At 45.9% G+C, this 26,302-nt stretch overlaps 1 protein-coding gene across 2 annotated transcripts in view; it reads left to right on the forward strand.

Annotated features, from left to right (window-relative positions):
* Positions 1–24,596, forward strand: part of CCDC15 (coiled-coil domain containing 15) — a 37,939-nt gene extending 13,343 nt beyond the window's left edge. Inside the window, exons 7-10 of one of the 2 annotated variants that reach the window (XM_077249519.1) lie at positions 20,647–20,750; positions 22,291–22,455; positions 23,513–23,661; positions 24,009–24,596. In XM_077249519.1, the coding sequence (XP_077105634.1) occupies positions 20,647–20,750; positions 22,291–22,455; positions 23,513–23,661; positions 24,009–24,124 (534 nt within the window). In that variant the 3' untranslated portion in view covers positions 24,125–24,596. The remainder of the gene's footprint in view (positions 1–20,646; positions 20,751–22,290; positions 22,456–23,512; positions 23,662–24,008) is intronic. The other variant, XM_077249518.1, reaches the window with a different exon arrangement.
* Positions 24,597–26,302: the final 1,706 nt, after the last annotated feature.

Below are 26,302 nucleotides of genomic sequence, written 5' to 3' on the forward strand. Positions count from 1 at the left end.
GCTTTTATGTTTTTACACTTTTTCTGGGACTTGGCTTAGGAGTAAGTGTTAAAAAAAATAGTTCCACAAAAAAAAAAAGTAATAAAACATAAAAAAGAATATTTAAACCGTTCCCGGCATGCGATGTGTGTGTATATATAAGGCATGATGATCGCTCGGGGCTCACGCTGAGCGCTGCCACGATCAAATGCGAGTTTGAGCGCTATATGAGAGCGGACACCCTGCAGCAACGCCCACGATCGATGCTACCTCCGATCATGGGCGTTGGACTCTTCTGATGCCGTTATCAATAGTGACAGCGACATTGCAGAGCGAGGGAGCTGTTTCTGTGCTTCCATCAGCACAACAAGATTGAGATCGTGTTGTGTCGATGGTCTCCATGGTGACCCTGGGCCAAAAGATGGCCACGGGGTCACCAAGGGATGATGGCCTGTCAGTTCATGCTCGGTTCAGGAGCTGACATGCCTACTCCCTGCATATGAGACTTTATCTAATGCTCTGTGTCACAGGGTCCTACTCCGGGATTGAACAATCAACAGAGCGAGAGATGAGTGAACAGCCCCAAGAACCTTCATTACATGCAAACCGAAAGGTCCATAAAACAGTCCACCACACACAGGATAAAATAGTCCAGGAACACGGATAAGCAGGAGAGGAGTCACAATCCTCCACTTAGAGATCGATATGGCTCCATATACTTCTCCGTATAGGCTCTTCCAGCAGCATTTCCAGGGCAATCCAGATTTCTCCAAGTCTCTGGGGTACTTGCCATAGCCTCAGCATCCCACACATGATCTTACTTGTCTCTCTCCTCAGAAGGATAGAAATTTCCTCTTTATACCCACATTTGTGTTTCAGGTCATCCTCCACAGGTCAGGGGGGAAGTGGCAGGGGCTCATCTCACATTGTTTGAGGATTTAATTAATATAGTTTGTCCTCTGCTCCTTAGGGTACTGTCACACAGTACCATTTTGATCGCTACGACGGCACGATCCGTGACGTCGCAGCGATCGTATGATTATCGCTCCAGCGTCGTAGACTGCGGTCACACGTTGCAATCACGGCGCTGGAGCGATGCCGAAGTCCCCGGTAACCAGGGTAAACATCGGGTAACTAAGCGCAGGGCCGCGCTTAGTAACCCGATGTTTACCGTGGTTACCAGCGTAAACGTAAAAAAAACAAACAGTACATACTTACATTCCGGTGTCTGTCCCCGGCATTCTGCTTCTCTCCACTGTGTAAGCGCCATAGCCGGCAAGCACAGCGGTGACGTCAGACGTCACCGCTGTGCTCGCTTTCCGGCTGGCAGACGCTCACACAGTGGAGAGAAGCTGAGAGCCGGAGGACAGACACCGGAATGTAAGTATGTACTGTTTGTTTTTTTACGTTTACGCTGGTAACCACGGTAAACATCGGGTTACTAAGCGCGGCCCTGCGCTTAGTTACCCGATGTTTACCCTGGTTACAAGCGAACACATCGCTGGATCGCTGTCACACACAACGAACCAGCGATGTCAGCGGGTGATCAAGCGACGAAAGAAAGTTCCACACGATCTGCTACAACGTACGATTCTCAGCAGGATCCCTGATCGCTGCTGCGTGTCAGACACTGCGATATCGTAACGATATCGCTAGAACGTCACGAATCGTACCGTCGTAGCGATCAAAATGGTACTGTGTGACAGTACCCTTAGGTCAGCAATCCACAGGGAACCACACAATGGTCAACCAACACATTATCAGATGTCTGGATAATTAACACTGAATGCTGTGTGGTCACATTAGAGGAGATACACAGTGATACAGAGCAACAAGACGACACTACTAAAATCAGTAAAAATATGAACATAGACAGAATGATGCCCCACATACCTTATCACACTGTGCAATGCAGAAGCATAGCAGAGTATTAGATTAGCGATCTTTCAGTGTAAAGTTGATATCCCATCCTGGGACAATGTAAAAAAAAAAAAAACTTAATAAAAACTATAAAAATATATACAGTACAGGCCAAAAGTTTGGACACACCTCATTTAAAGATTTTTCTGTATTTTCATAACTATGAAAATTGTACATTCACACTGAAGGCATTAACACTATGAATTAAAACATGTGGAATTATATACCTAACAAAAAAGTGTGAAACAACTGAAAATATGTCTTATATTCTAGGTTCTTCAAAGTAGCCACTTTTTGCTTTGATGACTGCTTTGCACACTCTTGGCATTCTCTTGATGAGCTTCAAGAGGTAGTCACCGGGAATGGTTTTCACTTCACAGGTGTGCCCTGTCAGGTTTAATAAGCGGGATTTCTTGCCTAAGGGTCCCTTTCCACTTGCGAGGAAAACGGATGCGTGCAATCCGATAAAAAATCGGATTGCACTCGGACCAATGTTAGTTAATAGGTGTCTTTTGATTTGCGATTTTTTTCTCAGCCGAAATCGGACTGAGAAAAATCTGGATCGGCTGAGAAAAAAATCGCAGCATGCTGCGTATTGCTGCGATTCTCGGACGAGACTCGCCAATGCAAGTCAATGGGTGCGAGAAAAAAATCGCACAGCACTCGCACCATGCGAGTTCTGTCCGATTTTTACGCACCGGTGACCTTTGAAAAGCCGGTAATTCAGCGCGGTGTACAGTAAAATCACACTGACAGGTTAGAATAGACTAGATATATACACATAGAATGTGTCTATATACATATATATATGTCAGTGAGACATCTATATATGTATATTTATATTTAATGCAGCACTAGATAGCATTAAAGCCGCTAATTCAATTGCCGGCTTCTCATTTCTCCTGCACAAACCCGACAGGATATGAGACATGGTTACATACAGTAAACCATCTCATATCCCCCTTTTTTTTTGCATATTCCACATTACTAATGTTAGTAGCGTGTATGTGCAAAATTTCAGCGCTGTAGCTGCTGAAATAAAGGGTTAAATGGCGGAAAAAATTGGCGTGGGCTCCCGCGCAATTTTCTCCGCCAGAGTGGTAAAGCCAGTGACTGAGGGCAGATATTAATAGCCAGGAGAGGGTCCATGGTTATTGGCCCCCCCGTGGCTAAAAACATCTGCCCCCAGCCACCCCAGAAAAGGCACATCTGGAAGATGCGCCTATTCTGGCACTTGGCCACTCTCTTCCCACTCCCTGTAGCGGTGGGATATGGGGTAATGAAGGGTTAATGCCACCTTGGTATTGTAAGGTGACATTAAGCCAGATTAATAATGGAGAGGCGTCAATTATGACATCTATCCATTATTAATCCAATTGTAGGAAAGGGTTAAAAAACACACACATGATTTAAAAGTAGTTTAATGAAATAAACACAGCGGTTGTTGTAATAATTTATTGTTCTCTCAATCCATCAGGAAACCCTCGCTTGGCAAAATAATAACCGCACAAGATACATACCTTCTGATGTCCGATCATGTCCCACGAGGTAATCCATCTGAAGGGGTTAACTAATATTACAGGCAGAGCTGCGATAAACCACTCACTGGTGCCTGTAATCCCCCGGGTGCTGAAAGGAAAGCAGGATCTGTACTTACATTGAGTCGCGGTGATGCGCCCTCTGGTGGATGTTCTCATAAACTGCAGCCTGGGAACTTTTTCCCACGCTCCAGGTCATATGAGGACATCCACCAGGGGGCGCATCACCGCGACTGAAGGAAATGTAGGTCAATGACCTACATTTCATTCATTCGCCGGGGAATTACAAGCAGGAGCACACAGCTGCATTTAGCAGGGCTCCTGCCTGTAATATTAGTTAACCCCTTCAGATGGATTACATCGTGGGACGTGATCTGACATCTGAGGGTATGTATCTTGTGCGTTTATTATGTTGCCAAGCGAGGGTGTTGCTGATGGATTGAGAGAGCAATAAATTATTACAACAACCGCTGTCTTTATTTCATTAAACTACTTTGTAATCATGTGTGTGTGTGTTTTTTAACCCTTTCCTACAATTGGATTAATAATGGATAGGTGACATAATTGACGCCTCTCCATTATTAATCTGGCTTAATGTCACCTTACAATAGCAAGGTGGCATTAACCCTTCATTACCCCATATCCCACCGCTACAGGGAGTGGGAAGAGAGTGGCCAAGTGCCAGAATAGGCGCATCTTCCAGATGTGCCTTTTCTGGGGTGGCTGGGGGCAGATGTTTTTAGCCACGGGGGGGCCAATAACCATGGACCCTCTCCTGGCTATTAATATCTGCCCTCAGTCACTGGCTTTACCGCTCTGGCGGAGAAAATTGCGCGGGAGCCCACGCCAATTTTTTCCGCGAGTTAACCCTTAAATTTAATAGCTACAGCACCCAAATTTTGCACGTACACACTACTAACATTAGTAGTGTGGAATATGCAAAAAAAAAGGGGATATGAGATGGTTTACTGTATGTAAACCATGTCTCATATCATGTCGGGTTTGTGAAGGAGAAATTAAAAGCCGGCAATTGAATTAGCGGCTTTTATGCTATCTAGCGCTGCATTAAATATAAATATACATATATAGGTGTCTCACTGACATATATATATGTATATATACCTATTCTATGTGTATATATCTACTCTATTCTAACCTGTCAGTGTGATTTTACTGTACACCGCGCTGAATTGCCGGCTTTTCAAAGGACACCGGTGCGTACAAATCGGACAGTAATACGGATGTCATACGGATGATGCGATTATAAAAAACGGATGATGCGATTAAAAATCGCATTGTACTCGCATGACACTCGCATGAAAATCGCATACGTTCCATCCGTTTTTTCGGTCCAGATTACGGACCGTTTTTTATCTCGCAAGTGGAAAGGGACCCTTAGGGTCCCTTTCCACTTGCGAGGAAAACGGATGCGTGCAATCCGATAAAAAATCGGATTGCACTCTGACCAACGTTATTTAATAGGTGTCTTTTCATTTGCGATTTTTTTCTCAGCCGAAATCGGACTGAGAAAAATCTGGATCGGCTGAGAAAAAAATCGCAGCATGCTGCGTATTGCTGCGATTCTCGGACGAGACTCGCCAATGCAAGTCAATGGGTGCGAGAAAAAAATCGCACAGCACTCGCACCATGCGAGTTCTGTCTGATTTTTACGCACCGGAGTCCTTTGAAAAGCCGGTAATTCAGCGCGGTGTACAGTAAAATCACACTGACAGGTTAGAATAGAATAGATATATACACATAGAATGTGTGTATATACATATATATATGTCAGTGAGACACCTATATATGTATATTTATATTTAATGCAGCGCTAGATAGCTTAAAAGCCTCTAATTCAATTGCCGGCTTTTTCCTTCTCCTTCACAAACCCGACATGATATCAGACATGGTTTACATACAGTAAACCATCTCATATCCCTTTTTTTATTACATATTCCTCTTCACTAATGTAACAAGTGTCTGTGTGCACAATTTGGGGGATCTAGCTACTAAATTAAAGGGTTAAATTGCGGAAAAACTTGGCGTGGGCTCCCGCGCAATTTTCTCCGCCAGAGTGGTAAAGCCAGTGACTGAGGGCAGATATTAATAGCCAGGAGAGGGTCCATGGTTATTGGCCCCCCCGTGGCTAAAAACATCTGCCCCCAGCCACCCCAGAAAAGGCACATCTGGAAGATGCGCCTATTCTGGCACTTGGCCACTCTCTTCCCACTCCCTGTAGCGGTGGGATATGGGGTAATGAAGGGTTAATGCCACCTTGCTATTGGAAGGTGACATTAAGCCAGATTAATAATGGAGAGGCGTCAATTATTACACCTATCCATTATTAATCCAATTTTTGGAAAGGGTTAAAAAACACACACACACATGATTAAAAAGGATTTTAATGAAATAAACACAGCGGTTGGTTTAATAATTTATTGCTCTCTCATTCCATTTTCATACCCTCGCTTGGCAAAACAATAAACACACAAGATACATACCCTCTCTGATGAACTGTCACGTCCCACGAAGTAATCCATCTGAAGGGGTTAACTAATATTACAGGCAGAGCTGCGATAATCCACTCGCTCGTACCTGTAATCCCCGGGTGCTGAAAGGAAAGCAGTGATCTGTACTTACATTCAGTCGCGGTGATGCGCCCCTGCTGGATGTTCTCATGAACTGCAGCCTGGGAACTTTTTCCCACGCTCCAGGTCATATGAGGACATCCACCAGGGGGCGCATCACCGCGATTGAATGTAAGTATAGATCACTGCTTTCCTTTCAGCACCCGGGGATTACAGGTACGAGCGAGTGGATTATCGCAGCTCTGCCTGTAATATTAGTTAACCCCTTCAGATGGATTACATCGTTGGACCTGACAGTACACCAGAAGGTATGTATCTTGTGTGTTTATTGTTTTGCCAAGCGAGGGTATGAAAATGGAATGAGAGAGCAATAAATTATTAAAACAACCGCTGTGTTTATTTCATTAAAATACTTTTTAATCATGTGTGTGTGTTTTTTAACCCTTTCAAACAATTGGATTAATAATGGATAGGTGTCATAATTGACGCCTCTCCATTATTAATCTGGCTTAATGTCACCTTCCAATAGCAAGGTGGCATTAACCCTTCATTACCCCATAGCCCACCGCTACAGGGAGTGGGAAGAGAGTGGCCAAGTGCCAGAATAGGCGAATCTTCCAGATGTGCCTTTTCTGGGGTGGCTGGGGGCAGATGTTTTTAGCCACGGGGGGGCCAATAACCATGGACCCTCTCCTGGCTATTAATATCTGCCCTCAGTCACTGGCTTTACCACTCTGGCGGAGAAAATTGCGCGGGAGCCCACGCCAATTTTTTCCGCCATTTAACCCTTTATTTTAGCAGCTACAGCGGCCAAATTTTGCACATACACACTACTAACATTAGTAGTGTGGAATATGCAAAAAAAATGGGGATATGAGAAGGTTTACTGTATGTAATCATGTCTCATATCATGTCGGGTTTGTGAAGGAGAAATTAAAAGCCGGCAATTGAATTAGCGGCTTTTATGCTATCTAGCGCTGCATTAAATATAAATATACATATATAGGTGTCTCACTGACATATATATATATGTATATATACCTATTCTATGTGTATATATCTACTCTATTCTAACCTGTCAGTGTGATTTTACTGTACACCGCGCTGAATTGCCGGCTTTTCAAAGGACACCGGTGCGTACAAATCGGACAGTAATACGGATGTCATACGGATGATGCGATTATAAAAAACGGATGATGCGATTAAAAATCGCATTGTACTCGCATGACACTCGCATGCAAATCGCATACGTTCCATCCGTTTTTTCGGTCCAGATTACGGACCGTTTTTTATCTCGCAAGTGGAAAGGGACCCTTATAAATGGGGTTGGGACCATCAGTTGTGTTGTGCAAAAGTCTGGTGGATACACAGCTGATAGTTCTACTGAATAGACTGTTAGAATTTATATTATGGCAAGAAGAAAGCAGCTAAGTAAAGAAAAACTAGTGGCCATCATTACTTTAAGAAATGAAGTAAACTTATAAACCACACAAAAGTCCCACATCAACAACTGGGCACTTCAATTCATAATATAAACCAATACTCCATATTACTTCATGAATAATGGAAATAAGAAGAGATCCCACAATAGAAATAAAAATTAACTCACTCTGTCGCCTCATTGGGGGACACGGACCATGGGTGTTATGCTACTGTCCACTAGGAGGCGACACTATGCATAATCTGAAAAAGATTAACTGTGGCTCCTCCTCTGTAGTATACACCCCTGGACGGCATCAGCCTTCTCCAGTTTTTGCTTAGTGTCGCATAGGAGGCACACCTAAGATTTTTTTCTTTTACTCCGTTTTTTTCCTGACGGATTACAGATGAAGAAAAGTGGGTCTCCTGCGAGACTGCCGGCATGGCTCCTTCCTCGGCCCTCTATTATGGGGTGCCCGGTTGAAGTAGAGATGGCTATTCCCCATGTTGCTCCTTCCCCAGTCCCTCGGGTGCTGGTTCGAAGTCGAGACCCCCCCCTCCTTCCCCAATTCCTTTTGGTTTCTGGGTTGAGGTCGAGGCGAGGATAAAGGCCCCTGAAGGTGACAAAGCACCCTCCCTAATCCCCCTCTTGGGGTATTAGGTTGAGACGCCTCAGGTAGGGCCTGTACAGGCAGCATTCTACAGCTCCCAGCAATGGGCCAGCACACTGCGCCTGCATCCAGGGACCCCAGCCCAGCTGCGGGCTCCTGTTGGGGCCGGGGGGAGTGCAGGCAGGCATGGCACAGACAGACACAGGGCTCCCTGCGCCCCTGTCTCTGCGGCAGCACCAGCTCTATACTGCCTCAGGGGGACCCCTCACCGGGCCCCCCTTCCGCTTACAGCCCCACCGCTATCCTGCCTTTAAATCCGGGGGGTCCGGTTCAGATCCGACCCCCTCCCGGACTTTCGCGCCGGCCTGGAGCCCTTCTGGGCATTGGGCATCTAATTTAGGCCCCGGCTTCGGCCTAGCTGAAGCCACCGCCTCCTCTCCACCCCCCAGATGACAAATATGACACACTACAGTGTCATAGAGGGGGCGGATCGAGACAGAAAGGGCGCGTTTTTTACACAACTTTGCCGCCTTTTTCTCAGCTCTCCGCTCCCTTCTCCCCCTGCCTCTTTTCCTCGGCGGCCATTTCTACTGCAGCAAGGATTAACCCTGCATCTCCCGGTCAGCAGGACCAGGATTAGGCCAGCCAGTCTCCGGGGGGCACATGACTGTGGATCTTCGGCGCTGGACCTAGGGGCAAACTGGTGGGGTAAGATCACAGCTGGGTTGTTTTACTCGGCTGTGAATCCATATTCCCTATAAGGCTGCCCTATAGGGCCCTCTGCATAGACTACCCCTGTAACATCCTCTGCTTAGCAGCCCTTCTGCACTCTGTGCACTATGCCGGGCTCAAGGTCCAAGAGAACCAGGCAGGACTGCTATCATGCATTCTGCACAGCCTGCAGGACCGCTCTCCCCAGTGGCAGTATCTACCCACACTACCAGGACTGCACTCAGACTACTGTGTCAGAGCCCCAAGAGGCCCCTGCCAATGCTTCGGTGTCTAATGCCACGCCGGAATGGGTCACTCAGATGTCGCAATCTATGACGCAGTCTATAGATAACCTAACCTCCACATTGCTCCAGGCTCTGCAGAGTCATGCCTCGGCTATGACCGTTACCCAGCAAAGGGAGAGCTTGATTCAGGGACAGGACGACCCTGTCACATCCATGTCTAAGTCAGGACGCAAGCGGACCCACAGTCTATCTACGTCATCCCATAGCACTCGGTCATCCCCTTCTAGGGAGAGACACCGTAGTTCCAGGTCAGCTAGACCGTCCCCTTCCAGGGACCGACAACGCAGCTCTCCGCAATCCCCGACCAGAGATGATACACAGGATTCGGAAGACATCTGTGACTCAGACAAGGAAACGGAGGGGTCCCTGATCCCAATCCCCCCCTAGCAATACTGCGCTAGTTGAGGACTTAATCTCTTCCATCCACCAGGTGCTGGACATTTCTGATCCGCCACCAGAGGCCCCAGAACACAAGATTTCCTTTGAAGGACCTCTGAAGCCGCCTAAGGTTTTCTCTAACCACCCAGAGTTTAAGGCGATCCTTAAAAAGCAGTTCTCACATCCTGAGAAAAAAATCGCAAATATCTGGAGGCGAGGTACCCCTTACCGCAGAAGGATACCAAGGAGTGGACAGACCCACCCGAAGTGGACCCCCCAGTCTCTAGAGTAGCAGCACAGACTCTCCTTTCACTGCCAGATAGCTCAACCCTCAGGGACGCAGCAGACCGGCAGGTAGAACGCATGGCTCGTTCAATTTTCAAGGCCGCAGGGGCCTCCCTGGCTCCCGCGTTCGCTTCAGTTTGGGCTGCCAAGGCCATTCTGGCCTGGGCCAAAAATTTACAAGCTCTCCAAGCATCCGCTCCTGAGCTATCGGACGAAGCGGTTCAAATAGCAGTCGTAGCAGATTACATGCTTCATGCAGCTCTGGATTCAGCAAGGGGCGTAGCGGGGATAGCATCAAACGCCATCACAATTCGGCGTATCCTCTGGCTGCGGGAATGGAAAGCTGACGCAGCCTCAAAGAAGTCCCTCGCGCACCTCCCCTACCTCAGTGGGCGACTTTTCGGTGAACAGTTGGACACAATGATATCCAACGCCACCGGGGGTAAGAGTACCTCTCTTCCCCAACTGAAACCTAAACGCACTTACAAGAAGCGTAACCAAACTCGATTCCTATCCTTTCGGAATTCTTCGGGCTGGTCCGTCTCGCGTCCAGCACAAAATCGTAACCGTTCCCCACGCAGGGACAACTCACGATCAACGCAAAGGTCGGACAAGACCTGGCAGTCAAAAGCAGCCCAGTCTAAACGTAGAGGAGGAAAATCTCAGACTTTCTCCTCATCATGACTCGCGGACCCCGGAAGACACCACACCCGTAGGCGGCCGACTTTTGCTCTTTCATCACGTCTGGCTGCCTATTACAGAAGACAAGTGGGTCAGTGAACTAGTGTCTTCCGGATACAAGATACTCAGAGTTCACCTCCAACCCACCGGACCGATTCTTCCTCTCTGTCCCCCCAAAACCACCAGCCAAGGCTCGTGCCTTCCGGCAAGCGGTCTCCTTGCTTTTTCAAGCAGGAGTCATAGTACCGGTCCCCATGGCCGAGCGCTTCCGAGGGTTCTACTCCAATCTTCGTAGTTCCCAAGAAAGGAGGCAGCGTGCGGCCCATACTGGACCTAAAACAACTCAACAAATACGTACGGGTCCGTCACTTCCGCATGGAGTCCCTTCGGTCCATCATTGCATCCATGGAGAAGGGAGAATATCTCGCCTCCATAGACATACAGGACGCATACCTGCATATACCGATTGCACCTGCTCATCAGAGATTTCTCAGGTTCGCAATCGACCAGGACCACTACCAGTTCGTGGCTCTCCCGTTTGGACTCGCCACTGCTCCCAGAGTGTTTACCAAAGTCATGGCAGCCACCATAGACGTCCTGCACTCCAGAGGCATAGTAGTCGTTCCATACTTGGACGATCTACTCATCAAGGCTCCCACCTTCACGGACTGCGAGCTCAGTGTCTCAATCACAATCGACACTCTGAGTCGCATGGGTTGGTTAGTCAACCTAGAAAAGTCATCAGCAACCCCGAGTCAGTCTCTGACCTTCCTGGGAATGCTATTCAACACCTCCAGGGGTCTAGTACTTCTTCCCGAGGACAAGGCACTGGCTCTCCGTCTAGGAGTTCGCACCCTCCTCCGCAAACCCCCTCGATCTCTCCGGTTTGCCATGAGAGTCCTCGGCAGGATGGGGGCAGCAATAGAAGCCGTACCATTTGCCCAGTTTCGTCTCAGGCCTCTCCAACTAGCCATCCTCAAGTCCTGGGACGCACCCTCCTCCGCAAACCCCCTCGATCTCTCCGGTTTGCCATGAGAGTCCTCGGCAGGATGGGGGCAGCAATAGAAGCCGTACCATTTGCCCAGTTTCGTCTCAGGCCTCTCCAACTAGCCATCCTCAAGTCCTGGGACAAGAACCCTTTCTCTCTCGACAGGGAGTTCCGACTAATGTCGTCAACCAAGAGGTCCCTGCACTGGTGGCTCAAGCCAACCTCGCTAGAAAAGGGGAAATCCTTTCTCACAGGTCATTGGAAAGTTCTGACCACCGATGCGAGCCTGACATGTTGGGGTGCAGTGCACCTACACCACAGGGCACAGGGCAAGTGGTCCCCAGTGGAAGCGACCATGCCCATCAACATCCTGGAAATTCGGGCCATCCTCCTGGCATTGAGGGCCTTTCATCACTTACTGGCAGCCTCTCACATCAGAATACAGTCGGACAATGCCACGACTGTGGCATATGTGAATCACCAAGGGGGGACCCGCAGTACCCAGGCGATGCAAGAAGTATCACATATCCTCCACTGGGCGGAGGACACGGGGTCGGTTCTCTCGGCGGTCCACATTCCAGGTGTGGATAACTGGGAAGCAGACTTCCTCAGCCGACAAGAGATAGATTCGGGAGAGTGGTCTCTCCATCCCGAAATTTTTCGCCAAATCTGCCATCGCTGGGGGACCCCGGATGTGGACCTAATGACATCCCACTTCAATGCCAAGGTCTCCAACTTCATGGCCAGAACACACGATCCGCAGTCGCTCGGAGCAGACGCTCTGGTTCAGGACTGGACCCAGTTCCAGGTTCTGTACATTTTTCCAACTCTCCGTCTAATATCCAGAGTGGTGAGGAAGATCGAACAAGAGGGAGTTCCAACCATCCTAATTGCACCGGACTGGACCAGACGTACATGGTATGCCGACATCGTACAACTTACAGCAGACGCCCCCTGACGTCTCCCCGACCGCCACGATCTTCTATCACAAGGCCCGTTCTACCACCAGAACTCGGGGGCTCTCAATTTGACGGCGTGGCCCTTGAGACCTGGGTTCCAACCCAGGCAGGGCTCTCGCCGGACTTCATTGGAACCATGATCAGGGCACGGAAGCCAGCCTCTGCCAAGATTTATTACCGTACCTGGAAAGCTTTCTTTACCTGGTGCGAATCTCGTGGCCAGACCCCACTCCCTTATTCCCTACCCAAAGTACTTGGTTTTCTCCAATTGGGTCTGGAGGCCAGGCTGTCATTGGGCTCGCTTAAGAGCCAGGTGTCAGCCCTCTCAGTGCTTTTTCTAAGACGCATTGCTACCAAGCCGCAAGAAAGGACTTTTCTTCAGGGGGTTTCCCGATTGGTTCCCCCCTACAGACGACCACTAGAAATGTGGGACCTCAACCTGGTCCTGACAGCATTGCAGGAACCACCCTTCGAACCCCTTAAGGAGGTCCCGCTCTGCCTTCTCTCCCAGAAGGTGGTTTTCCTGGTGGCAATCACCTCGCTACGCAGAGTGTCTGAACTGACAGCACTCTCCTGCAGACGGCCTTTCATGGCTTTTTACCAGGACAAGGTAGTTCTTCGTACGGTCCCATCCTTCCTTCCGAAGGTTGTGTCCAACTTCCACCTCAATGAGGAAATTTCACTACCATCCCTTTGTCCGGTTCCGGTTCATAGAGTGGAGAAGGCTCTGCATACGCTTGACCTCGTCAGGGCATCGCGTATATACGTGTCTAGGACTGCGTCCTTCCGGAGGTCTGATTCTCTTTTCCTCCTTCCGGAAGGCAGCCACAAGGGTCTGCTAGCTTCCAAAGCTACCCTTGCCCGCTGGATCAAATCCACCATACAAGAGGCCTACCGCCTTAAGAATTCTCCTCTTCCAGCCGGTATTACGGCACACTCTACACGGGCGGTAGGGGCCTCCTGGGCCATTCGGCACCAGGCTTCTGCACAACAAATATGTAAGGCAGCCACTTGGACTAGCCTACACACGTTTACTAAACACTACAGGGTTCATACCCAGTCCTCAGCGGACGCGAGCCTGGGTAGATGTGTTCTGCAGGCGGCGGTGCCCTAAGTATAGGGGCCTGTCTGCACAATATTCGTCCATTGCTTCCCACCCAGGGACTGCTTTACGACGTCCCATGGTCCTGTGTCCCCCAATGAGGCGACTGAGTAAAGGAGATTTTTGTGTACTCACCGTAAAATCTTTCTCTTAGCCTCTAATTGGGGGACACAGCTCCCACCCTGTTGCCCTTTCCGGGCCGTTGTAACTGTTGAGTTCTCATATTGTGCTCTTGAGCTTATACATAGTTGCCTTCTTACAGGCATAATTATGTTATTCTTGTTGCATTCCTCCTACTGCTTTTGCACAAAACTGGAGAAGGCTGATGCCGTCCAGGGGTGTATACTGCAGAGGAGGAGCCACAGTTAATCTTTTTCAGATTATGCATAGTGTCGCCTCCTAGTGGACAGCAGCATAACACCCATGGTCCTGTGTCCCCCAATTAGAGGCTAAGAGAAAGAGATTTTACGGTGAGTACACAAAAATCTCCTTTTTATTGCCAATTACATAAAAACAGAGGAATAAAAAAAAGCAATTGTACTGTTAATGGACACCGAACAGCTGAACACATAGATATATTGAATATAGCTGTATAGTATAAATAAATAAATGACCATAATTTCATATATCAGTTATACGGCTGACATGAGATACGCACATCCATGGTGTGAAAAAATGAAGGTCAGTCAGTCTGAAAAATTGGGAAAACGTTGAAAGTGTCCCCAAGTGCAGTGGCAAAAACCATCAAGCGCTACAAAGAAACTGGCTCACATGAGGACCGCCCCAGGAAAGGAAGACCAAGAGTCACCTCTGCTTCTGAGGATAAGTTTATCCGAGTCACCAGCCTAATAAATCACAGGTTAACAGCAGCTCAGATTAGAGACCAGGTCAATGCCACACAGAGTTCTAGCAGCAGACACATCTCTACAACAACTGTTAAGAGGAGACTTTGTGCAGCAGGCCTTCATGGTAAAATAGCTGCTGGGAAACCACTGCTAAGGACAGGCATCAAGCAGAAGAGACTTGTTTGGGCTAAAGAACACAAGGAATGGACATTAGACCAGTGGAAATCTGTGCTTTGGTTTGATGAGTCCAAATTTGAGATCTTTGGTTCCAACCACCGTATCTTTGTGCGACGCCGAAAAGGTGAACGGATGGACTCTACATGCCTGGTTCCCACCGTCAAGCATGGAGGAGGTGTGATGGTGTGGGTGTGCTTTGCTGGTGACACTGTTGGGGATTTATTCAAAATTGAAGGCATACTGAACCAGCATGGCTGCCACAGCATCTTGCAGCGGCATGCTTTTCCATCCGGTTTATTTTTCAACATGACAGTGACCCCAAACACACCTCCAGGCTGTTTAAGGGCTATTTGACCATGAAGGAGAGTGATGGAGTGCTATGCTAGATGACCTGGCCTCCACAGTCACCAGACCTGAACTCAATCGAGATGGTTTGGGGTGAGCTGGACCGCAGATTGAAGGCAAAAGGGCCAACAAGTGCTAAGCATCTCTGGGAACTCCTTCAAGATTGTTGGAAGACCATTCCCGGTGACTACCTCTTGAAGCTCATCAAGAGAATGCCAAGCGTGTGCAAAGCAGTCATCAAAGCAAAAGGTGGCTACTTTGAAGAACCTAGAATATAAGACATAATTTCAGTTGTTTCACACTTTTTTGTTAAGTATATAATTCCACATGTGTTAATTCATAGTTTTGATGCCTTCAGTGTGAATGTACAATTTTCATAGTCATGAAAATACAGAAAAATCTTTAAATGAGGTGTGTCCAAACTTTTGGTCTGTACTGTATATAAACAAGGCAAAAAACTATGCTTTAGCCTCATGTCACCGATCAAAAAGTGGAATGAAGCGCAATAAAAAACTACTATAAATAATAATAATAATAATTTTATTTATATAGTGCCAATATATTCCTAGGCCAACAAATGGTACCGCTGAAAACGTCTTGTCCCACAAAAAAAACAAGCTGCCATACAGATCCATCAGAGGAAAAATAAAAGTTATAGCTCTCAGAATAAGGCAATGCAAAAATAATTACTTTTTCTATAAAAAATTTTATTGCGTGAAAGCGGCAAAATATAAAACTGTATAAATGTGGTATCGCTGTAATCGTACTGACTTGAAGAATAAAGTTGTCTTAATTTTTACCACACACTGAATGTCCTAAAAACACCCCCAAAAAACAATTCCTGATTTCCTCGGTTTTTTTTCATTTTGTCTCCCAAAAATCTGAATAGAAAGCGATCAGAAAATGTAATGTGCCGAAAAATGGTTCCAATAAAAATGTTAACTGGTCCGGCAAAAAAACAAGCCGTTACCTGACTGTCGGCAGAAATCTATAAAAATTATAGCTGTTTAAATAAGGCTATGTATAAACTAGTTTTTGCAATAAAAGTGTCTTTGGCTGCTGTCACACACTAAAACAAAAACCCGATCTAAATCTGGTATTGTTGTAATCGCACCGACCCAAAGAATAAAGTCGTTTAATCACTTATTCCGCAGGAGGAATGGCGTAAACAATAAATAAAACCAATTCTTCCTATGTTCTTGATTTGTTCATTCTGCCTCCCAAAGATCGCAGTAAGGCTCGGCGCACATTTATCCTATACTCTACGCTGAGCGCTTACACTGGGGTTTTTGTGTAAATCTCTGAAATATGTGATTCAGACAGAACACCTGGTGAAAGATTCCCTATAATGAAGCAGATGGAGGCACTGTGACCCGGCAGTGTCCATCTTTTTAGGTGTGCATAAAAGCATGGTCTGCCACAGTTTTGTGCACCTGTGAGAAGGACACCTCTGAACAGACGCCAGACGGAGTCCAGAGTAAAAAAAATAAATAAATAAAACCTACATGGAAAAGAAATACCATAAATAAGACATATTTGACCATACAATGGATACCATAACTATAATACACTAACCAAAAGAATGTATTCAGAGAGAGAGCACGTACAGTATAATGCTTTTATTCATGAATATTAAAACATGATTACACAACAAATAGATAATAAAACATGATTACACAAAATAGGGGGAGATTAAAAAACGAAATATAAAACAATGAATGTATGAGGGGGCAGGATGGGTTAAATGAATTGGTAAATTTGTAAAGAAACTAGGACTTCAATGGCAGAAAGCACATTTACAAAAGCTGCTGTATATTAATAATTACCAGTTTAGATGACAGAATACATCAGTTCATATTAAAAAGTGCAGAGTGCAATAATTGAGAGATGTAAATGCCTGTGTTGCCTCAGTATTGATATGAAAAATGCATAATAAATATGTGGAAAATATTAGGCTCAGATATACAACAGGCAGAGTGAATACATAAAGCAGTGCAATGAATGCATAGTTGAAGTAGACGTTTGCATTAATAGCTGGAGTAGGAGTATAGTGCTATTATACACATTAAGCCTAGATGAAAATCCACTTTAAAAGTACATGATAATATACACGCCCGTCCAGCATCAGAAACCCGGAAGTACGCCACAGAGTGCGAAAATTGCTCACAGTCTGCGGCGCACAAACCCGGCAGCCAACGCCGGAACAGAGAAGGCGCAGAAAATTATCCAAAATCAAAAAAGAAATATTAGTGGGTTTTTTCCAGTTTTCTGGGAACAGCATCTGTCTGGCATCATACTCCTTATTTTTTTATTTGAATCATTTCTAAATTTATTCGTGTAGATGGATCTTCAGAGCATTTATTTATTTATTTTTTATTTTTAAAATTAAAATTTTTTACGGCTCAATGTTATAAACGTCTGCGAAGCACCTGGGGGGTTCAAGGTGCTCACCACACATCTAGATAAGATGCCTGAGGGGTCTAGTTTCCAAAATGGGGTCACTTATGGGGGGTTTCCACTGTTTAGGTACATCAGGGGCTCTCCAAACGAAACATGACGCCCGCTAATTATTCCAGCAAATTGTACATTTAAAATGACGCTCCTTCCCTTTCGAGCTCTGCCATGCGCTCAAACAGTGGTTCCCCCCACATATGGGATGTTGGTGTACTGCAAAGAAATTGCACAACAAATTTTTTTCCTGTTACCCTTGAGAAAATAAAAAAAAAATTGGGGTCTAAGTAAAATGTTTGTGAAAAAGTTAAATGTTCATTTTTTCCTTCCACATTCAATTAATTCCTGCGAAGCACCTGAAGGCTTAATAAACTTTTTGAATGTGGTTTTGAGCACCTTGAGGGGTGCAGGTTTTAGAATGGTATCACTTTTTTGGTGTCTTTTCTGCCATATAGGCCTCTCAAACTCACTTCAAATGTTAGGTGGTCCCTAAAAAATGGTTTTGTAAATTTCGTTGTAAAGATGAGAAATCGCTGGTCAACTTTTAACCCTTATGTTTATTTGTTGGGAAGTTAGGTTTCCAAAATTGTGCTGATGTCAAGTAGCTTTGCGGGAAATGTTATTTATTATTTTGTGTGACGCGACTCTGATTTAAGGGCATAAAAATTGAAAGTTTGAAAATGGCAAAATTTCACATTCTTGACACATTTTGGATATTTTCACAAATAAACGCAAATCAGCGGGAACCGTTGAAGCGTTCCACAGTTCTTACCACATAAAGTGGAACAGGTCAGAATTGTAAAATTTGGCTCGGTCAGGAAGGTGAAATCAGGCTCGGGTGAAGGGGGTTTTAACATTTTATGTTGGATTTCAGCAAAAATAAAAAAAAAACAAAATATAATTACATCAGTGTTTTTTTAACCTGCAATAAATGTGGTTTGTGGGGATAAGGGGTTCAGTACTGGACTTGGGGAGTGCTGGCAGTGCACGGGTTAGGTGGGTGCAGAATGCTTGCTTTTTCCTGGCTACTGACACCCACTGGTGTCGAGATACACTTGATTCGAAGATGCTGATAACATACTACCGTGCTTTATTGAAACCAAGGAGAGATAAGCAGCTATTTTTTAATATACATTATCCAGCGGGTCCTGGGGCATATTTTTTGGGAGATCACTTCCAGGCAGAGGTCGCTGGCTTCGGTCTTCCAGGTGATCGGTATTTTGCCATAGCTGCTCGTTTCGGGCCCAGATAGTGGTCACAGTTTTGCCAAATTATCATTATATCCTGTTATTCTGGTGAAGACAATAAAATGTTGTACTGAGCCAAATATATGGGAGTCTCTGCACCGACCGGAGATTGTACCGGTTTCGATGCAATCATCTCCTTTTTTATTATTTGCTTTTGGCATTTCATAACTCTTGGCCAATGTGAGCAGCACATCTCACTGCCAGATGACGGCTTGGCTCATGTATCCAGCGGGCAGAGAATATTTCGGCCCATTTGACCCTTTCCTCATTAATCTCTATTGCTGGCAGTTTAATTTATGCCCCACATGTTAGTCACCCTGAGTTCTGGAGCCATGAGAACCATAAAGATAAGAAAGGTGTGTGATTGTCCTGGCAGTGCTATATCCTCCTCACAAATAATCTGGGTGACTTCCAGATGTTTATCCGGTGATTGCAGTCAGCCGGTCATCCTTCAGTGGAGAAGAGATTTCTGCAGGTCAGAAAACTAATGGCTTCTGTATCCTGAGGGTACGATAGACTGTACATTGTCCGATCCAGTGCATATTGCAGAAAATGTAATCCACACACTGCAGAGAAATCCGCAGCAGAATTGATCAGCATTGCAGGTTTGTGATCTGCGGCTTGTCAATTTGTTGCAGACTTTAAAGGGGTTTTCTTATCTTCTGTCTTCCGTGAGCACCGCTCCTCAGCTACCAGCTTCCTTGATGATTGACAGCAAGGACCAGCGGTATAGTTTGCACTGCTAGTCCAAGCGATGCGCCCTCCAATGCTGCAGGCTGAAGTAGCGTTTCCTCTGCAGCATTGGGGAATCACAGGGACACTGAAGCTAGCTGGTTCTAGCAATTCAGCCGCTTCAGAGCAGTATTTATAGTTTTTTTGCCAGAAAGAACTTTCAAAAACTTTACTCCTTGCCTAAGAAACCGGCCAACTCTTGATAGACTGTAGAGGTGGTCATTAACCCATGAAATGAGCAGTAAAACTATAGAGTTAAACATCCTTATTTTCTTGCAAAATTGGTGGATTTTTACAAAAGATTAATGGCACCATTACTTGTGTTTACAAGCACTTTGCAATTTTAACCATTTATCATATTGAGAAAACACCTTTTAAAGAGGATGTTAAACTGGTCACATCATGGAATAGTGGCTGCAGAACCACGTAGATTTATTTTTTAATTTGAAGAGATGTTCGCTAGTAAACTTGTGGTTATTTATAAATCCACTCAGGCGTTAGCAGAGATTATTCTCAGCGGGGGGCGTGTACTTCTTCCCCCCTGCATGAGGTTGACCAATCATAAGCAGCCAGCATCACAGGGGGAAAACAATCACTCCCCCAACACAGCTTAGAGAAGGTGAGACGTGATGGCAGTCATCTTTCCTCACCACAGACATGAGTGTGATTGTGGCAAAACTGCACCACTGTGTGTTTTATCACGGCCATAGTGGGGCCCCCTGATTGATCGTCTGCAGGCCCACAGGTCTGGGGTGTACAATGCCTGTTATTTGGCGGGTAGTAGAATATCGTTACACATTATTATCGGCTTTTCTCCTTTCCTCTCCCGGTCTCCGTGACGCTGGACAGGTGGTTTCTGCCCCACTCATGTGTGTTTATAACCTTTACACGGTCAATTGAAGCACGTCCCTATAATTAGCTGTAATTATGTGTGTGAAAGTACAGCCGCTCGTACAATCTCCTCCGGCGGTGTCACTTCAGATACTGAGTGCTATATAATTATTTTGATTGCACTGCTGGGAGTGATAACATTTGTGGCACTTGGGGAAACAGGCGAATAATAAACCTTACCAGCACGGGACGTTCAGTCTTCTGGTCTCATGGTCACGATCGCCCATCATCCGCACACGTAAATGTCGCCTACAAACACGTCACAGAACAGCGAAATAGGCATTTGCACTGGCTTAATACTCATCCGTGTCTCTCTCAAAAAACATTTTTTGCAGCGTTCCCATCTAGCGGCCACAGACTCGTGATGTGGTACCTGGACCCGGGTCTTGTGAATTCATTTGTTTGTCTCTGGTTAAAAGTGTTTTACAGTGATTGCACTTCATACTCTGACTCTTGTTCCTCGCTATTAACCCGTACATAACTTTGTATCCTAGAGACAAAGCCAGTACCTGATGTACAGAAGACTTTTTATGGACATCGAGAGGGAGCAGGTGAAAGAGACGCGGAGGCAGAAGGAGCACGAGAGGAAAATCTCCAAGTAAGTCGTGACATAACCGATACATAATTCTGAAATTCTCTCTGACCTGAACTTGGGATAGAACAGAGAATTTATAGGGATTTTTTTCTGGGAGGTATTTTTTTCTTGTGCTCAGTTTCAATAAATGAAAGTGTCTGAACGTCTTAGTGGGGAAGGAAAGTGACAACTCCTAAAAGCAGTTTTCTGATTCGTAGAAGTTGTCTTTATTTGGGTAAGTTCACAAATATTGGATTTGCGCAGAATATATGGCAAATCTGCCCTTTTTGTGGCTCTCTAAGCTGAGGTGGCGCCCCCTGTGGTAACGCTGCCCCAGTCTGTGTACACTCGGCCTCCAGCGATGATTTGTCGCCACATGTGAGCACTGCAGCAGCCAGATACAGAGGCCAGGAAAGCTTTACCGCAGGGGCTGCAGATGGTAAGTGTACGGACGGACTGGTTGGGTTTTGGAACCCAATGGGGATAACGTGCAACAAAAGACGTGAAATCAGTGGCCAAAACTGGATTAACTTCTGCACTGCAGAAATAATGTTTGAAAATTCAGGATGAAAGCCTTCCCTGTTTCCAGTATGTGTGAACATAGCCTTAAAAGGGAGTTGTCACCATATTTCAATCAAAATGCATACAGTATTAAATAGATCCCTTGCACCTGATGAGGCTACTGCACTTAATTTGAAAATTCGTGACAGGATAGCTGTTTAATCCTAATGGTAAAATGAGCATTTTATGAGTAGCTAAAGAGTAAAATAGATAATGAGTCTGATATATTCAGTCTGTGCCCAACCAGCCTGACTGACGGCCGGTCAGTCTACGCCCACCCAGCCTCACTGACGGCCGGTCAGTCTCTGCCCACCCAGCCGCCTGACTGACGGCCGGTCAGTCTACGATCACCCAGCCTCACTGACGGCCGGTCAGTCTCTGTCCATCCAGGCTGACTGACGGCCGGTCGGTCAGTCTACGCCCACCCAGGCTGACGGACGGACGGCCAGTCTCCGCCCACCCAGCCTGACTGACGCCGGCCAGTCTCCGCCCACCCAGCCTGACTGACGGTCGGTCAGTCTTTGCCCACCCAGCCTGACTGACGGCCGGTCAGTCTCTGCCCACCCAGCCTGACTGACGGCCGGTCAGTCTCTGCCCAGCCTGACTGACGGCCGGTCAGTCTCCACCCACCCTCCCAGCCTGACTGATGGCCGATCAGTCTCCACCCACCCAGCCTGACTGACGGCTGGTCAGTCTCCGCCCACCCAGCCTGACTGATGGCCGGTCAGTCTCCGCCCACCCAGCCTGACTGACGGCCCCAGCTTGTGCTGAGCTAGTGGTCTCAGGTGCAGAAATCTGTGATGATGTATGTAGATTTTATGAAACTATTTGATGGATCCGCTGTTGGGTTTATTCATGTGACAAAGCCGAAAATATTTCAGTTGCTATTTTTGCACAGCCGACCCGTGCACTTCTGAGCTGCCACATCCCAGGACTAAACTGATGTAACGTCGTGTATCATCTCTATATTTTGGCTTTCCAGTATAATCTCTTCTGTCCACAGAATGAAACATGAACGGGAGGTGGAACGACTGATGGAGGAACAACGTCTGCGCGTTTCTGCTTTTCCCCATATCCAGAGGCGGTCGTCTGAGTCAGAAGAGACTAAGCAAGAGGCGACGGCCGAAGTGGAAAGGGAGCGGGTACAGAAATCCAAAGACTGCAACCGGTAAATCCAGGGATGATGTCTGTCAGCGGCGGTGAACACACAGCACTGTCACTTCCTCCCAGCATCCCGGTCGGGCTGTTATGCCATTTTGGTATTTGGGAAGTTGCTTGTGGTTTTTAGATACTATACAGGGGCAATTATAGTCAGTATCTCGTCTGTGGTAGTTACATTTCACTCCAGAAAAAGCAATTTCCTATTAAAATCTTATTGGGCTTTAGGGTGAAGATTCTGTGAGCTGCTAAACTGGATCAAGCCGGCCATTAGCTGGTTGTCAGAGGAAGGCTCACTTAGCTCTGACAACTCCACCCTTCCCAATGTACATGCACTCTGGGCATTGCTGAGCTTGCACGTTTTCTCAATATAGAGGGGACTTGGGCTGTGCGCACACACCAGTTTTATCAGGTTGTTCAAAAAGGACACATTTTCTAGGAGAAACTGCAGCAGGAAGCGCTCAGTGTCTGAAGTTTTTCAGTTTCTATTTTTATTTTTTTTCTATTTAAGCCCCTGATGCTGGTGGGCTTAGCTCACCTTCGATTTTGGGGGTGACAGGTTCCCTTTAAGGGCTTGGCTCATCTTTCTGCAGGAGCAACCGATTCTCTGCCTCCCAGCTTCCTGTTTACCAGATGTGTTGCCTAGGTAAGCGGATACTCTGAGATTGCAGAGGTGGCTGACAAGCTAGGGAACGAGTGGTACATAATAGAATTAAAAATTCCTCCAATCTGGAGTTTTAATAAGCGGCATATTGCAAAGTTGCTTGTTTTTACGAGAGCTTTACAATTTTACCCATTAATAACAATAAGACAAACTCTTACAACAGCAGATTTTCCCCATGAGATCAAAAGGATCGGGCATATTAGAGTCCAACAGCCCAATCTTTCTTTGCCCCAATATCGTCTATTACGGTGGACAGATGTTTCCATACATGTTGGAGGGTTGGCCAGTTGCAATGAAAATGGCATGTTATTTCCTATTAGTGGGCACACGTGACTGTCTACTGATTCACGTGACAATGGCCAGCACTGCGTTTTTCGACAAATAATGCCACCTCTCTTTCCAGGTACATTGAAGCTTTACGAGCCCAAATGAAAGACAAGTTGTTGTTCCATAACATTGAGCTTCCTCCTCTGTGCTGCTGCGGCTCCGACTTCTGGGACTCCCATCCAGACACCTGCGCAAATAACTGCGTTTTCTACAAGAACCCCAAAGGTGCGGCCTGGGAAGGGGGTATGGGTATGGATTCCTATAAATGTGGACGTATAATATTTCCTGAGTTATTGATGATGGAGGTTCAGCCTCGCTGCTGTCCAAATCATCTATAAGGAGAGAGATTTACACCTCTACGTGTGCCAGAATCATGCACCAAAAACTGATGATGTTTGGGGCATGGCTTGTATATGGGAGTGTCCTAAATAACCATCATGGCTGTTGTGCCCTGAAGAATAGAGGAGGGTCCGGATTGCCCCCTCTTACCTGGAAGCCTATTATTTTGTTGTCTGTCATTTAATCCTTTCATTAATTTTCAATAACTTTTATTTCTCGACTTTCACCTGCAGCATACAGTCGCGCCCTGCAATCCGTGCTCTTGTCTCGTGACATGTGGGATGGATCCGCCGGCTCCAGATTTTCCGCCTGCAACATCAGTTTTGCAGAACCACGAGGTGTAAGATAATGCACAGATCTCTGCTGGATGCAAGAGCTTGAAGTTTGGGAGTGGTGGAGGACAAGGAGTTATTAATCCGTATCCTCCAGCACAAAGGATTCAGGCATGAGGGTCGCCATTTGTGCTGATCTACAGCATACGTATTTTACACTTTAGCTTTTGATAAATGACTTAAGATGTTCTGCAGCAGCAGTTCCTGCAGGATGCAGCCAGGGAAGCTGTGGTGTGTTGTGTGTCGGGCTGATCACTTGCAGGACTTATACATACACAGTTCTATAAGTGTATGCAGAAAATCTCTGGGGGGATTTACCATGAGATAAACGTTTTTTGTGCAGTTATTAATCTGTTTGGTTGTTTTTTATTAGTTTTGTGACTATTTTTCTTGTTGAACTAAATTATGAAAACGTAAAGATTAAAAAACTTTTTCCAAGTCACAAAGAATAAATTTATCTCAAAACGGCAGCAAAAATAAATTGTCCACAAAAAATAAAGGTAAATTAATTCCAACAGAAGTACAGAAACCACAAATGGAAACAGTGTGAAATTCCAACCTTTTGTTTCAAGTCCTCTGCCATCTGTCAGTGAGTAAAAACTTTTTTTTTTTTTTTTTTTATATAAACAGACTGAAAAATCTGTCTTAAAGTTATAAAGTCCGTCTATCGAAAAAAGAGAAAATGAACCAGCTCACCCACAGCGCATGAAAACTCTGGAGAGCCCTGCATTTTTGGTCAGTCTTTTAGCCTCTGGGTGTAGATAAGAATAATTCCACCCAGTGACCTGAAGCAGAGGTATTGAGAATGGTGCAAAACTGAAACGCAAAGGGGCTGAGTTACTAACTAAGATGTGCCAGAATTCAGTGACCGTTCTGCTGTTTGCTGCAATTACAAAGGGTTTTAGACACTTTGTGCCTCCTTAGATATTTTTGTAAAGTGCATGTCACCAAGTCTGGTATTTTTTGGACTTTTGGTAACAGTCGTGGATCACAACACAACCCAAAGGCCCAAGCCTTAAAGGGAATGTCCACCACCCTCTCACTTCATCTCACATCTACTCTTCTCTGCAGGGACAAACCCTTTAAATTTAATTATTAATGGTTATTTGCTATGAATTAAACCCCAGGAGAAATAAATGCTGCTGGATTTGAGGTCAAAGTATTTCAGCACATGAGAATCTGGTCACCGACGCTGGTGTTATAGTCATGATGGCGCCAATCACAGTGTGCTGGAATAATGGATGCCGATACCGCCTGCTGGATGTCAGGAGTTGGTAGTAATAACATAAGCACAAATATATCAATTTGCACAAGGAGAAACCTATTAGCGCAGCTAGTGCATAAAGGAAAACCGTAAAGACTACTCGGTGACCCCAATTTTGCACCAGATACGTTCAATGCAGAATAAATGACTGAACGCACTTAGTATTCTTCCAATGTCTGTGCTGCTACATTTCTCCACTAGGGGGCAGATCTGAATATTTCCTGACTGCACCGTTATATAGGATATAGTGTCCGTTATCAGTCCGGGGCGGTAGCGTCGTCAGTCAGGATCCCAGGGGAAAGCTGCTCCATTGTTCTCTCATATTAGATGATTTGCACAGGTGATATCACTGTGGATTAAAGCAGCAGACTACAGATGTATGAGATTTTACAAAGCTCGTTCACACACTACAGAAAGTTTCTGCACGGAAAGTGACCTGCGGCGCAGATGTTTAAACTTCAGAATATGTTACTTTGTGTTTTTGGATTTTCACAGTTGATTTACGGTAACTCCTTTCCATGTAGCAGAAATTTGCTTCTGAGCCACGTCAAAGGGGGCAAACAAAACAGGCAGATATTGCTGAGGACTTGTATGTGGTCGCACAGTAATGTTGTCTCAAGTTTTAGTTTTTTTTTACTTATATAGCGCCATTAATTCCACAGCGCTTTACAGACATTACACTGTCCCCATTGGAGCTCACAATCTAAACCTATCAGTATGTCCTTGGAGTGTGGGAGAAAGCCGGGAAACACGGGGAGAAAATACAGACTCCTTGCAGATGTTCTCCTTGGTGGGATTTATACCCATGAACCCAGCGCTGCAAAGTAATAGTGTGCTAACCACTAAGCTGCTGGGATGCAGTATTGAGCAGACCCATAATTCTCTGCAGTATCAGGCTCCATATGTCACCACAGATTGCCTGTGGGTTTGT

The sequence above is a fragment of the Ranitomeya variabilis genome, chromosome 4 (assembly GCF_051348905.1).
Source record: "Ranitomeya variabilis isolate aRanVar5 chromosome 4, aRanVar5.hap1, whole genome shotgun sequence".
NCBI classification, from domain to species: Eukaryota; Metazoa; Chordata; class Amphibia; order Anura; family Dendrobatidae; genus Ranitomeya; species Ranitomeya variabilis.